We start from the raw sequence: 12660 nt of genomic DNA, 5'->3' as shown, positions 1-12660 counted from the left end.
CCATGAGAAGTGTCTGTTCCCTGCCAGTCCTGCTCAAAGTCCCATTCTAAGGAGTATGGTGGGAATCTTAACAGCTTCATTGCACCACTAATTAAAAAATGTAAATATTACTTTACAACCAAGAAATCATACAATGGCTTTTTCAGGGTACAAACTTTAACTCTTAGCCTATATCAGTTGCATGTAGTGTAACACTTAAAACATAACGAGACTGACTTAGTTTAAAGAGATTTTCGAAACTGCATGTTATGTTGTGTGTGTTTAAGAGCTGTGTAATTTAGTTTCTTGTTTTACCCAAGCCATCTGGTAAAATAAGGCACTAAAAGCAAAATAAAACACTGCTGCACAAACACTGAGCGATTGGTTAACAAATAAAACAAAAGCACTGTTAAGATGAAAGCAGAAAAACCCTATATACTGAAAAATAAGTTCTCTTTATTTTATCCTGTTAGGCTATTTATTTTGTAGGACTCTAAAATATCCTATATCTGTTTAATCTGTACCTTCATATTTCTTTTGAGACTTGAGCCGTTATTATAATTCCATTCTGGAAATGTTTAAAAGGGATTTAAGTTGGCTAAGTGTGACACCCTCTCCCCCAGTGAAAATCCTAAAAAGCTAGGATTGCCAAGTTATAGCACCCTTCTTAGACCACACAGGATGTTTCCACTGACAGCAACAGATTGTTTCTATCATCAAAAGAACTCAACTCCAACTGTAAAGGAAACACTCTACAGACTCCACATCTCCCTCACAGTACAATGCAAAACTTTAATTACAACCTCATACTTCCCCCACAAACACCTAACACATTGCACATTGTCAATCCTGTATATGTGAAAAAGTTGCTGAGGATGTATTTATTATTTGTGTTTATTATGTATGTATTATTATTCAAATGTAATTAAAAATTATGTGCATGTGTGAAAAAGTTAGGGAATAATCATAAGTTATCAAGTCATCAGTGCATGAGCAATCAGGACAAAGTTAGGTAAGGTATGGACCTTCCTTGAGCAAGCCAACATTTGCACTTCTAGTACAAACCTTTGCTTAAGGAATATGGCCCAGATCCTCAAAGATAATTATGTGCCTAATGCCCATTCAAATCAATGAGAGTTAGATGCCTATATACCTATATGCTTATTACTGTGAGTAGTGCCAATGATTTTAGTAGGCAGGTTTTGCGGACTGGCACAATCTGATTAGTGATTGTCAACCTATATTATAAAAGGGGATAGACAGTGTCAGGGGGGAGAGAGAGCGAGAAAGAAACTGACAATGCAAGTTTGTTCTGCCTCAACCTGTTGTCAGGAGAGGGAAACTAACAATCTGATCTTGCTATAAGGCAAATTAAAGGAAGAAATATTGCTAAAATATTATGTATTAGGCACAAAAGAAGTGACAAAAAAATTAGATTAGATCATAGCTGTCATCTGTCGTCTCTTGCAGAATGCTCTGCTGTTGTGACTGGAATAGCTAATAAATAAATATAACCCTTTGCTCTTGCATAGTATTTTTCATCTGTAGATCTCCACATGCTTTCCAAAGCAGCTAAGTATCATTACTTCCATTTTACAAATGATGATACTTAGGCAGAGTGAGATGAAGTAACTTGGCCAAAGTCACCCAGGTCAGAGACAGAACCAGGAATAAACACAGGCATCCTGATTCTAAGGCATGGGCCCTAGCCTTTAGATTACATTGCTTCTCATGCTCAGCATGATAGTCCACATTTGATAATAAAAATGAAAATTGCTGATAAACCAATTTAAATTGCTTGTGAACTATAATCTATATTTTACCAAAAGCCATTTTTATCTCCTAGAAGTTTAAACATAATTTTGTATTTCAAAATTGTTACTGTGCCATGAAGAACTCACCTGAACTAAATATGAGTAATTTGTAAGAATAAATGCATCTGCAGCAACATAAGGTCTAGGCTTCTAGAATCAAGCACAGTATTTGCATGCTAGCAGAAGCAGCGATTTTTATTCTTCTCAGAGACGCTCTTCTGTCCTTGTCTCTGTGGGCCAAAATCAGCTTTTGTAGCCCAACTCTGGTTCCAACAAGAACAGATCAGACAAGCATGGCAAAGAATGGTTGATAAGAATAAAACTGTCAGTTGTATGGGCCAGATTGTAAACCTGATTTGTTAATGCATTTAAATATGGGTGTATAAATGGCTAGTCAGATAACACATATCAATTTGCATACCAATATTGGTTTTATGTATACAATCATCATTACTGTGCATGCAAATTTAATGCAAAATTGCATAGGCATATTTCCACGTCAATATGGGCTTCTGAAATTTTGAAAATCACGCCTTTAACATCTAAAACATCAACTTTGAAATACAGAGTCTCTGGAATCATAGGTTTGTATCTTGACAAGATAATCTCAACTTGCCTACTTCACAGTTAGGTAAACTGAGTATCATACAAGTCAGGACTTCCCGGGTGAGTGTCTTATTAAAACTAAATTTCTAGCCTTTATGGTTATGAAGAAAACCTTCCAGTTATGAACCAAGTGTAAACCAATGAAGTGATGTCTTGCTTAGTCTGCATAGACAGTTTCAGTGCTGCTACTGCTTGGAAGTGTTATCAGGCACCTGAAGCTGGTGTGGGAGGCAGCTGCTACCACTTTTAAGAAGCAGGGTTGTCAAGCAGGAGCCTACTACTTCTTCCACCTGGAGTAGAAGGCTTTGCAGGATGATCATGGTACATAGTCATGCGTGTGCCACTGCAGCAGAGGGTTTGTGCACTTGTACATGTGTGGGAAAGGGATGAGATCATATATTTATTTAATGAATGGGTAGGGAGAATGCTGTCCAGCAAGACTTTATTGTTGAACAAAACAGCCTTAACTATTTTATTTAGGAGTATGGGAAGTGGCCCAGCACTCATTTATTGGAGGCAGCATGAATTAAGTTAGCCGGTGTTATTTGAGTGGGCAGCACTAATTAGAAGAACTGAGTTCACCCAACAGACCCACGCCCAGTAGTATACAATCAGTAGGAGAACATATAGTAGGGGGTGTGGCTTGGTGCAGGTGAGGCTTAGGCACCAGTATAGTTCAACATGGTGAATAGGCTTAGACCCAGGGCAAGTAAGCATTGGATGGAGCTGGCTGGAAAGGTTCTCCTCCATGGAAAATGTTGACTTTTCATTGAAAAAAACAAACATTTTCTGACTGAAAACAGAAAACTTTTGATTTTTGATGAAAACTCAAATGTTCCCATATAAAGCAGACACTTGTCACAAAAAATGTTATTTAAACAAAAACTAAATTTTCTGTCAAAAAACAATTTCTGTTAATGTTTAGTTCATTTTCCAAGCCTTGTCACAATTGTACTTATCTTTAACATGAAACCACAGTCCCGCCTCCGCTGTATGAACATGAAAGGTCCCATGGCTCTTTTCATAAGACTAATGGTTTTCCCTGAAGTCCCTCCAGGTTGCTTAACTGGTTGTCTATTTGGCTGTTTCTCTCCACTCCAGTGGTATACTTCATACTTTAGTGGTACTGTATAAACTGTATATAGTTTGAATCATTTGGGGATCCCTCCAGATAAAAAAAATGGTGTAAATGTAAAAATGTTAATTTTGGCTAGTTTATTAGAATGTTGAATTTTCTAAGAACACTCAAAATCCCAATTACAATTATTTGAATTGAAAAGACTCATTTCAAAAATGTAAAAATTGTTACAATCTTCAATAAAACAAAAATAAACAGTGAAATAATATAACCTAAGAACCCTTAGCAAATTGTCTCACCTGGCTGGATGTTTTCTCTAATGATGGTTACATGGTCATCTCGGTCTGGCCGTGTGTGTTCATGCCAAAAGCCTATCACATGCCCTAGTTCATGAACAACAATTCCAAATTTATCACAGTTCTTGCCAATAGATATAGCCTGAGGACCATTCCCCCTTCGACCCACATAAGAACAGCACCTGTAATAAAAATGTCAATAGAGATTAAACTTTCAAGAAAACGACTTAAAAATAAAATTTTGCTAGAGGGTAATTTAAAAAAAAATCAATACAGTACATTACATGACAATGCTACAACAAGCTGAAGTTAGTATTTACAGTAGTTAATACAGAGTATTATTATATATAACTATTAGAATGAATTTCTTTATCCAAGGTTCCACTTGTGACCCAATGGGACTGTTATTTGTGTCCCTGGAGTCATTCTGAAAAACAAAGGAGATTTATACACCAAAACAAACAAAATAAAATGGCTGTGATTAAAATCCATCTTTTTGCGTGTTGTGCTGCTTCTGTGCTGTCTTTCATATGAGAGTAGCACATATAACACCACCAGATGTGATTGGCCCTCTACTGCTCTGCTTGGAAATGGAGCACCTACTGCAGCCATCTCTGGATCATTAGGAAGTGCTGCCATCAGCTTTTTCAAATTCCTCTCCCACATTCCCTGATTAAGGATCCATGAAGAAACATCTTTTTTTCAGTAGAGGAGACAGTCCACACCAGAAACCCTCCACATCTTCATGCTTTCTGGTTTGGAGAGAGAAGTTGCCCTCACTCAAGAACTAATGGACGGGGAATGTTCCACTTTAGTACGCAAAGAGCAAAACCTAGTTTAAAATCTAAAAATGCTTTCTATGACAAATAAATAAAAAATAAAAAAAGAACAAAAGTAAAGTCTCCATGACTAACCATACTGGACTTGAATTTTCTCTCATGTAGTCTCCTCTCAATAGTAAAACACTAGTTTTCATACCACTGTAATTCCATTGATTTCACTGGAACTATTCATATGTTTAAAGTTAATCATGTACCTAAGTGCTTTGACAATTGGTGCCTAAATCACTTCAGAAATTGAATTAGAAAACTATTGTGTCTACATCTATTTTCCCAAACCTTTCACCAGGCCCCACAGACTTGTGTCTCCATAAAATCCCTCAACTCTAAAAATACACAATGATTCCCCCTCTATAGCATTCCTGTTGTATTTCTGACTCATTCCAGAACCACCAAATGGTCTGAGGCTGAACAAAATTTTCTTTCTAATAAGAACACAAAAGCTATGAGTTTGGTTCCAATATCTCAATCTTTCAACGAGACTTATATAGCTGTGGGGGCGAGGAACAGGGAAGAGTGGAGAAGAAGCAGCAGGGAGCAGGGGTAGATTCCTGCTGTGTCTATCTCTGTTGTACTTCGTACCAACACTCATCCAGATTTCATAGTCACTCAACTCTGGTTGGCTACTAAGTAAATCTTTCATTTTTAATCTGAAAATTCAAACTACTTCATTAATTATGGTTGCAGGGCTTTAGAAATATTAAATGTTAATGATACCATAACCCTTTGAAGATTTACCTAACATCTCACAGAACAAAACACAGAAGAGAGATGAATACTTTGTAGATAATCCTGAAATGGAGTGAAATGAGGTTTAGAATCCCATGATACTCCTGTGCTTAAGTAAACAGGAATGCCATCTCTCCCCCTCGTTGAGATTTTTCTGGGTATATGTGACAGATAATGTGGCCCACAAAAGTAATCTTTCAATACTGGGAAAATGTAGTCCAGAAATAAATGGTCTACTTGTTCTCCCTCTCCCTTCTTCTTGGATAAGAGTCTTCATCCTGAAGAGTCATATTTTTCTGAGGAGTGGTTGAAAAAAAAAAAAGACAGCTTCACAACTGCTCTCATTTTTCATTCCTTTTTTTCTGTGCTTTCATGATTCCAATGTAAACTAATGGAGCTGGTATGCCCTTTTCAGCATCCATACTCAGCAGTTTTCTGAGATGTCTGCTCTTTTGGAAGGTCTGGAAAAATGTAGTCTGCTCACTATGACAGGAAAAGGAAAGAATGGAGACTAAAGCAAAACCTATAGGGATGGAGAGATATTTGGGATCAAATGGTTGGCTGAGATTTCTGACACACATCTGTCTCTATCACTTTATCTACTGCGTACAATATAGCAAGAATAGTAAGAGGTGAATATGACTCCATCACAAGCTCTTTAATGACCTTAAAATAAAAAAAAGTATCCTACAAAAAGTGAAAACATGGATGAATTGCTAAGGAGCAGTTCAGAGGAATAGCACAAGGATGTAGAGAAAAAAACAGAAAGGCTAAGGCACAAAATGAATTACACCTAGCAAAGGACATAAAAGGCAGTAAGAAGAGGTTCTTCAAAAGTATTAGGAACAAAAGAAAGATGAAAGAAAGTGTACTTCTTCTACTTAGTGGGGAAGGAGAGCTAATAACTGATGACATGAAGAAGGCTGAGATGTTTAAGGCCTATTTTGCTTCAGTCTTCATTAAAAAGGTTAATGGTGATCAGATATCCGACACAATTAATATTAACAAAAAGGGATCCGATGAAATTCATCCAAGGGTACTTAAGGAATTACCTGAAACAATCTCAGAACTGTTAGCAATTACGTTTGAAAACTCATGGAAGATGGGTAAGGTTCCAAAGGACAGGGGAAGGGCAAACAAAGTACCTATCTTTACAAAGGAGAAGAAAGAGGACTTAGGAAATTAGAGGCCACTCCACTTAACTTGAATACCTGGAAAGATACTGGAACCAATTATTAAATTATCAATTTGTAATCATCTAGAGGATAATAGAGTTACAAGGAATAGCCAACATGGATTTGTCAAGAGCAAATTTGTAAAACTAACCTAATTTCCTTCTTTAATGCAGTAGCTATGATATATCTTGATTTTAGTAAATCTTTTGACAATGTCCCACAATACATTCTCATAAGCAAACTAGGAAAATGTGGTCTAAATGGAATTATTATAAGGTGAAGGCACAACTTGTTGAAAGACTGCACTCCAAGAATAGTTATCAATGATTCATTGTCAAACTGGGAAGGCATATCTAGTGGGGTGCTGAAGGAGTCTGTCTTGTCAATATTTTCATTAATAACTTGGATAATAGAGTGGAGAATATGCTGACATTAGTGGCTGACACCAAGCAGGGAGGGGCCGCGAGCACTTTGGAGGACAGGATTAGAACTGGAAAGGAATTTGACAAATTGGAGAACTAGTCTGAAATGAACAAGATGAAATTCAGTATAGACAAATGCAAAGTACTACACGGAGGAAGGAAAAATCAAATGCACAACTAGAAAATGGGAAATAACTGGCTAGGCTAGGCTACTACTGAAAAGGATTTGGAGTTCTAGTAGATCACAAATTCAATGAGAGTCAACAATGTGACAGGTTTCAGAGTAGCAGCCAAATGTGACAGAATTTCATAAAAGGTTAATATCATTCTGGAGTGTATTAACAGGAGTGTCATTTGTAAGATATGGGATGTAACTGTTTTGCTCTAATCGGCACTGGTAAAGCCTCAGTTAGAGTACTCTGTCCAATTCTGGGCACTGCACTTTAGGAAAGATGTGGACACATTGGAGAGAGTCCAGAAGAGAGCAACAAAAATGATAAAAAGTTTAGAAAACCTGACCTATAAAGAGAGGTTAAAAACTGGGCATGGTTAGTTTTGAGAAAAAAAGACTGAAGACCTGATAATAGTCTCCAAATATATTAAGGGCTGTTATAAAGAGGACAGTGATCCATTGTTCTCCATGTCCACTGAAGGTAGGATAAGAAGTAATGGGCCAAGAGAGATGTAAATAAGATATTAGGGAAAAGTTTCTAACTATAAGAGTAGTTAAACACTGGAATACATGTCCAAGGGAGATTGTGGAATCCCAATCACTGAAGGTTTTTAAGAACATCTTAGACAAACACCTGTCAGGGATGGTCTAGGTACACTTGGTCCTGCCTCTTTGTGGACAGCTGGACTAAATAACCTCTTGAGGTCACTCCCAGCCCCACATTTCTATTATTCTAATCCTGCAGGCCCTCCTTGAAGAGTCTGGAAACCTACAGAAACAGCTGGAAGCAATTCAGGTGGTTATCTCTTCCTGTTTGCTGTACAGGAGCCACAGTCCGGTGGCACCTTAAAGACTAACAGATTTATTTGGGCATAAGCTTTTGTGGGTAAAAAACCCACGCTTCAGATGCATGGAGTGAAAATTACAGGTACTCGCACAGATCCAGACAGATATTTATGCCTGTCTTTTCATACTGCTAAATTCAGTGCCTTGCATGGTACCAAGTACTGAATTTAGCTGTATGAAAAAACTCGCACAGATACAGACAGATATTTTTGCCTGTATATGTAATTTTCACTCCATGCATCTGAAGAAGTGGGGTTTTTACCCACAAAAGCTTATGCCCAAATAAATCTGTTAGTCTTTAAGGTGCCACCAAACTGTGGCTCCTGTACAGCAAATAGGAGAAGATAACCACCTGATCATCATATACAGACTAACATGGCTACCCCTCTGATAGCTAGAAGCAAGAAGAGAGAAGAGGTACCAGCATAATGTGAGCAACTCCTCTCTGTAACCCTCAAGTGATCTATACACCACAGTTTTCAAAATGCAATCTAAGGAAAAAATAAACTAAAAATAATTTATAATTTATCCAAGATGCTACCATATTACTGCCAGAGCTCTGTTACTGGCGGGTTACATGACTCTGTTAACTCAATCGCAGATGAGCCTCAACAATGGGTAACTGAGACTGCATATTTAGGGGGGAAACATTTTTAAATAGAATAAAACACATGGATTGGCTATTTTAGTTTGAGCCAATTCCCTTGTATTTACAAAGAAGGCAACAGCACCTTCAGTCAGTATTATACCAGCCTATTTTGTGTCTTATATCCCACTGTCAATTACTTTTTCAAATCATGAGGCAATAGCATAGTCCTAGAAAATTCAGCCACAGGCAGTACTCATCACTGTTTTTCTTCTGCTGCTTCTTCTTTACTCTGACTGTCTCAAACAGAAACATAGAACCTTTCAAGATTCTGCTCTATTAGTTCCAAAAGCTAGGCAATGGGATTTGAAAAAAAAAACTAAAACATCCATCACAGCACATAAAATCACATAAAATGTTTGATATGTAAACAAATACTAATTATTTGCCTTTGAATAACAGTAGTGTAAAATATTGTCCTAGGGAGCTTTGGGTTTTATATCACAAAATGAGGTCGCTTTTTACAGTATATTCCTTGATTTTGTGAAATTTTACTGCTATTCCCTTTAAAGCGAGACAATGTGGGCACGATTTTCAAAAGTAAACAGTAATTTTGGGTGCTCAACTTGAGATACTGTAAAGGTGTCCTGGCTTCAGAAGGTGAATGGACAGGCCTTTCTGAAAATTAGGCACCCTCGGGCATCTCAAGTTGAGCATCTCAAGTTAAAAACAGAGTATCAGCCTATTTTTAAAAAATTGGCTGATTATGGCAATTTCTTAACTTTGATTACTAAATGGAGTTCAAGCACTTCACACAGATTGCAGACTAGCTCTTTGATTCTCTTTTTCTACTTCAAAGAAGAACAGCCATCAACAGTAAACACTGTGTCTTAAAATAACAGTAGTAGTATAGAATCCTCGGGGAGTGGGGGGTCATTAGGATTTACTGCATCGAGCGCCCTGCCATGCACACATCAGATTTATCCAATTAAGTTACAACATTCTGATCACTCAGACAACAAAATGGAGTCAAAGGGTCAAGAATATTACAAAGTTATACATCAAAAGGCACTGATTTGCAAGACCTTTGTTGTGACCACACTTTTACGTGCGCTTGGCACAAGGCCCAGGCATCTCTCTACAGTATGAGCACTTGTCATCCTTCTCAAACTCAGCCAACAGGCAGACTTTAAAGCTCCTGATCTCTTTAATCTTTATTGCACCAGACAGCAGTTGAAGATGGTAACTATTTATGAATCTCTAATTCCATGTAATCAGTCTAGCTGATCAATAATGGTGAGCAAAGAGAAACAACTGTCAGAGAGAAAGTGCAGTGATCACTACCGCTATTCTTTGAAAAATAAGGGCCCTTTGAGCCTCACAGAGCTGCCATAAAATGTGTCTTAAAATTGATGAGTGGGAAGGGGAAATCTCTGGGATCATAGTCTCAGTTTTTTGGCGGGTTAAACAGGTGCACACTACAAAATGTGATACTTTAAAGCACCCTATTGAATGATAATAGCAGTTCACCATGACATTAACTGCATGGTGCTGTGGATGAAAATGATGCAGAACTCCACAAACCCACTCGGATTACACCCTTTATTCTGGTTACATAGAGAGGAAAACAATCTGTAATTCACAAGAGAACTCAGTATGAAGCAATTTTGTTAATCACTTTACTGGTGAAAGCACACTCCTTCCATTCACAATCCAAAATGCCTCTAGGTAAAGTGGAAATTGGATTGGCACTCATACAGAAATAAAGTTAGCAATAGTGGTCTGCCTTGGACATTTTCACCAGGAATGAAATTGTAAGGAAAATTATTGTTAGCAGTTTTCTTCCACCTTCATATATAATTCTTGGTAAAAGGCTTGTAGTCAAAACCACATTATTTTCCTTACATTCTAATTTTGGACTATATATATACACAATCTTTTGTTCCATTTGTAGTAGCTTACTCATTTATTCCCAGACTAGCCTCTAAAATGGCACATGAATACAGAAGGCCAATATTTGTTCTAATCTGATGAATTTATCCCTTTTGGTCCTTTCCACAAATTGTCCACAAATAGATCATGATTTTTACTGATTTGTTTGATATTCAAAACTATTCTCTGAATAGTTTACTAGAAATAATTTCAACTTGCTAAATGTTTGTAAACTGTTTAGAGTGGGCATTCATTCGATTACTTAATATTCAGAAATGCCACCCACCCTCCTCAACTGGTGGGGGAAGTTGATGTTCCTGGCAGAGAAGGACGACAGCCTCAACAGTGAGGGAGGGAGTCACTCACTGAGGGACACCAAGTAATTCCTCCTCACCATCCTTGGAGTCTCTGGCACTCCTTAGCCAGATAGGTGGGGGGTGGGAAGAGTGCTAATTGGCCAGCATTCCCAAGCTCATAAAATTTAACTTGGAGCAGGTGCCTGCACAGCTCCATTCCAGCAGAGAAAGGGTTATTTACCATTCCAGCAGCAGCAGCTGCTGCCAATAGTATGCAAAGGAAGACAGGTAAGACCAATGGCCTGCAGATAACTGATGCAGATAATGAGTCAGGGGATGAGGAGAACAGGTGAGCAGGACTTCGGTGGTGGTGGGTCAGAGGAGTGCATTCCTCCTGGATGGGATCCTAAATTCTTTATACAGGTGGTCCATGGGTCCAAGTTTGGGGAAAGTGAGGGTCCAAGCCTCAGGAAAGTGTGTGGGTGGTGGCTCCTAGTCAGGCATTCTTCACCCATCTGGCATCAGGTTCTTCTGGAGTGTACAATTCCCACCATTGTCAGAATGACAAGGGAAATGAAAGGACATTTTAAAGTGTGGGAAAGATTTCTGGAAGAGTTTAATGGGATTTCAATATAACGTTTGGACTGGTTGCTCAAGACTGAACTGCAGATACAATCTGACATCTTGGGAGGCACAGGTTTACTTTCAAGGAAGGTGGTGTGCACAGAAGTGGCCAGAAAGCTGGGTGGCTCTGGCCATTACAAGAGACATTACCTTCCTCAAGGTTTTTCCTATAATGCTGGCAGTCACTCTTTGGGGAGAAAGCTTTTAAAAAAAGAAAGTGCGTTTCTGGTGCAAAAAACAATCTGTGGTCCATATTGTAAATATACAGTTGGCTAAGACTGCTTAAGTAATGAAGCTGGTGAGGGCCTTCATTTTATACCTGAGCCTGAATGTCTACACTGTCATTAAACACCACCTTAGCCCAAGGTTCGTGAGCCCTCATCAGCTGTCATGAGCAAACTGTGGGTATCTAACTGCAATGTAGACATACCCACAGGGCCTGTGAGCGAGCCTTAGAGAATTCATGACATTTAGGGCTCAGGAAGGGCTTCATCATGGTTGGGCCATACCTACACACCAGATGGTGCAATATGGGGTGTCTTTGACCCACTGCAGGTTGGCTCTCTCCACTATATCTGGTGAAATAGCAGGCCTGTCCTACTCAAGTAGGCTGGCAGGTTTCCCAGATCCAGGCAGGCTTTGTTTTACCACTGAAGCTCTTAGAAGGGTGGTACAGGAGGGGTTGGCACTAGAGGGACAACATTACCTATAACAGTGAAAACCCAGTCTTATTAAAGGCTTTAGGATGGGTCTGCAGCTGTGAGAGGGAGGCCATTTTATTTAGGGTGGTATTCATTTTTGCCCTCTTTGGCACTTTTAAAGTGAGGGAATTGGTGCTTTTGGCAACTGTGGGAAGGTTCCAGTGAGCATTGAATTTAACAGAGTACGACAATCGACAGGAACAGTGGTCCCGGCAGTTAAGGTCCTCAAAAAGAAGAGAAGGGCATATGTGGCGTTGAAGGAATGTGCAGACAAACACTTGTGCCCTGTAAAGGCAGTGAAAGCCTTACTAAAAATCCAGAGCCTGCAGCCAGGCCTGCTGTCCACACACAGTGATGGCAGCTTCCTAACAAGATACCAATTTCCTGCGCTACTGAGGAAAAACCTTGCGCTACTATGTTCTTGACCTAGGTATATTTGGTACTCATTCTTTCAGGACTGGGACAGTGACATCAATGTCTGCAGGGGCTTTGGTCCATGGAAAGTAGAGGTGAAAGGGCACAGGAAATCAAGGTGTTACAGGACGTATGTCTGCACCTAGGAAAA

At 38.8% G+C, this 12660-nt stretch overlaps 1 protein-coding gene across 2 annotated transcripts in view; it reads right to left on the bottom strand.

Annotated features, from left to right (window-relative positions):
- Positions 1–12660, bottom strand: part of TLL1 (tolloid like 1) — a 196106-nt gene that overhangs the window by 70366 nt on the left and 113080 nt on the right. For both annotated transcript variants that reach the window (XM_048847632.2, XM_048847631.2), the window contains exon 7: positions 3777–3955. In XM_048847632.2, coding sequence (XP_048703589.2) covers positions 3777–3955 — 179 coding nt within the window. The remainder of the gene's footprint in view (positions 1–3776; positions 3956–12660) is intronic.

Source organism: Caretta caretta, chromosome 4, assembly GCF_965140235.1.
Source record: "Caretta caretta isolate rCarCar2 chromosome 4, rCarCar1.hap1, whole genome shotgun sequence".
Taxonomy (NCBI): domain Eukaryota; kingdom Metazoa; phylum Chordata; order Testudines; family Cheloniidae; genus Caretta; species Caretta caretta.
The sequence above is the reverse complement of the archived record's forward strand: the minus strand, read 5'-3'. Positions and strand labels throughout refer to the sequence as shown.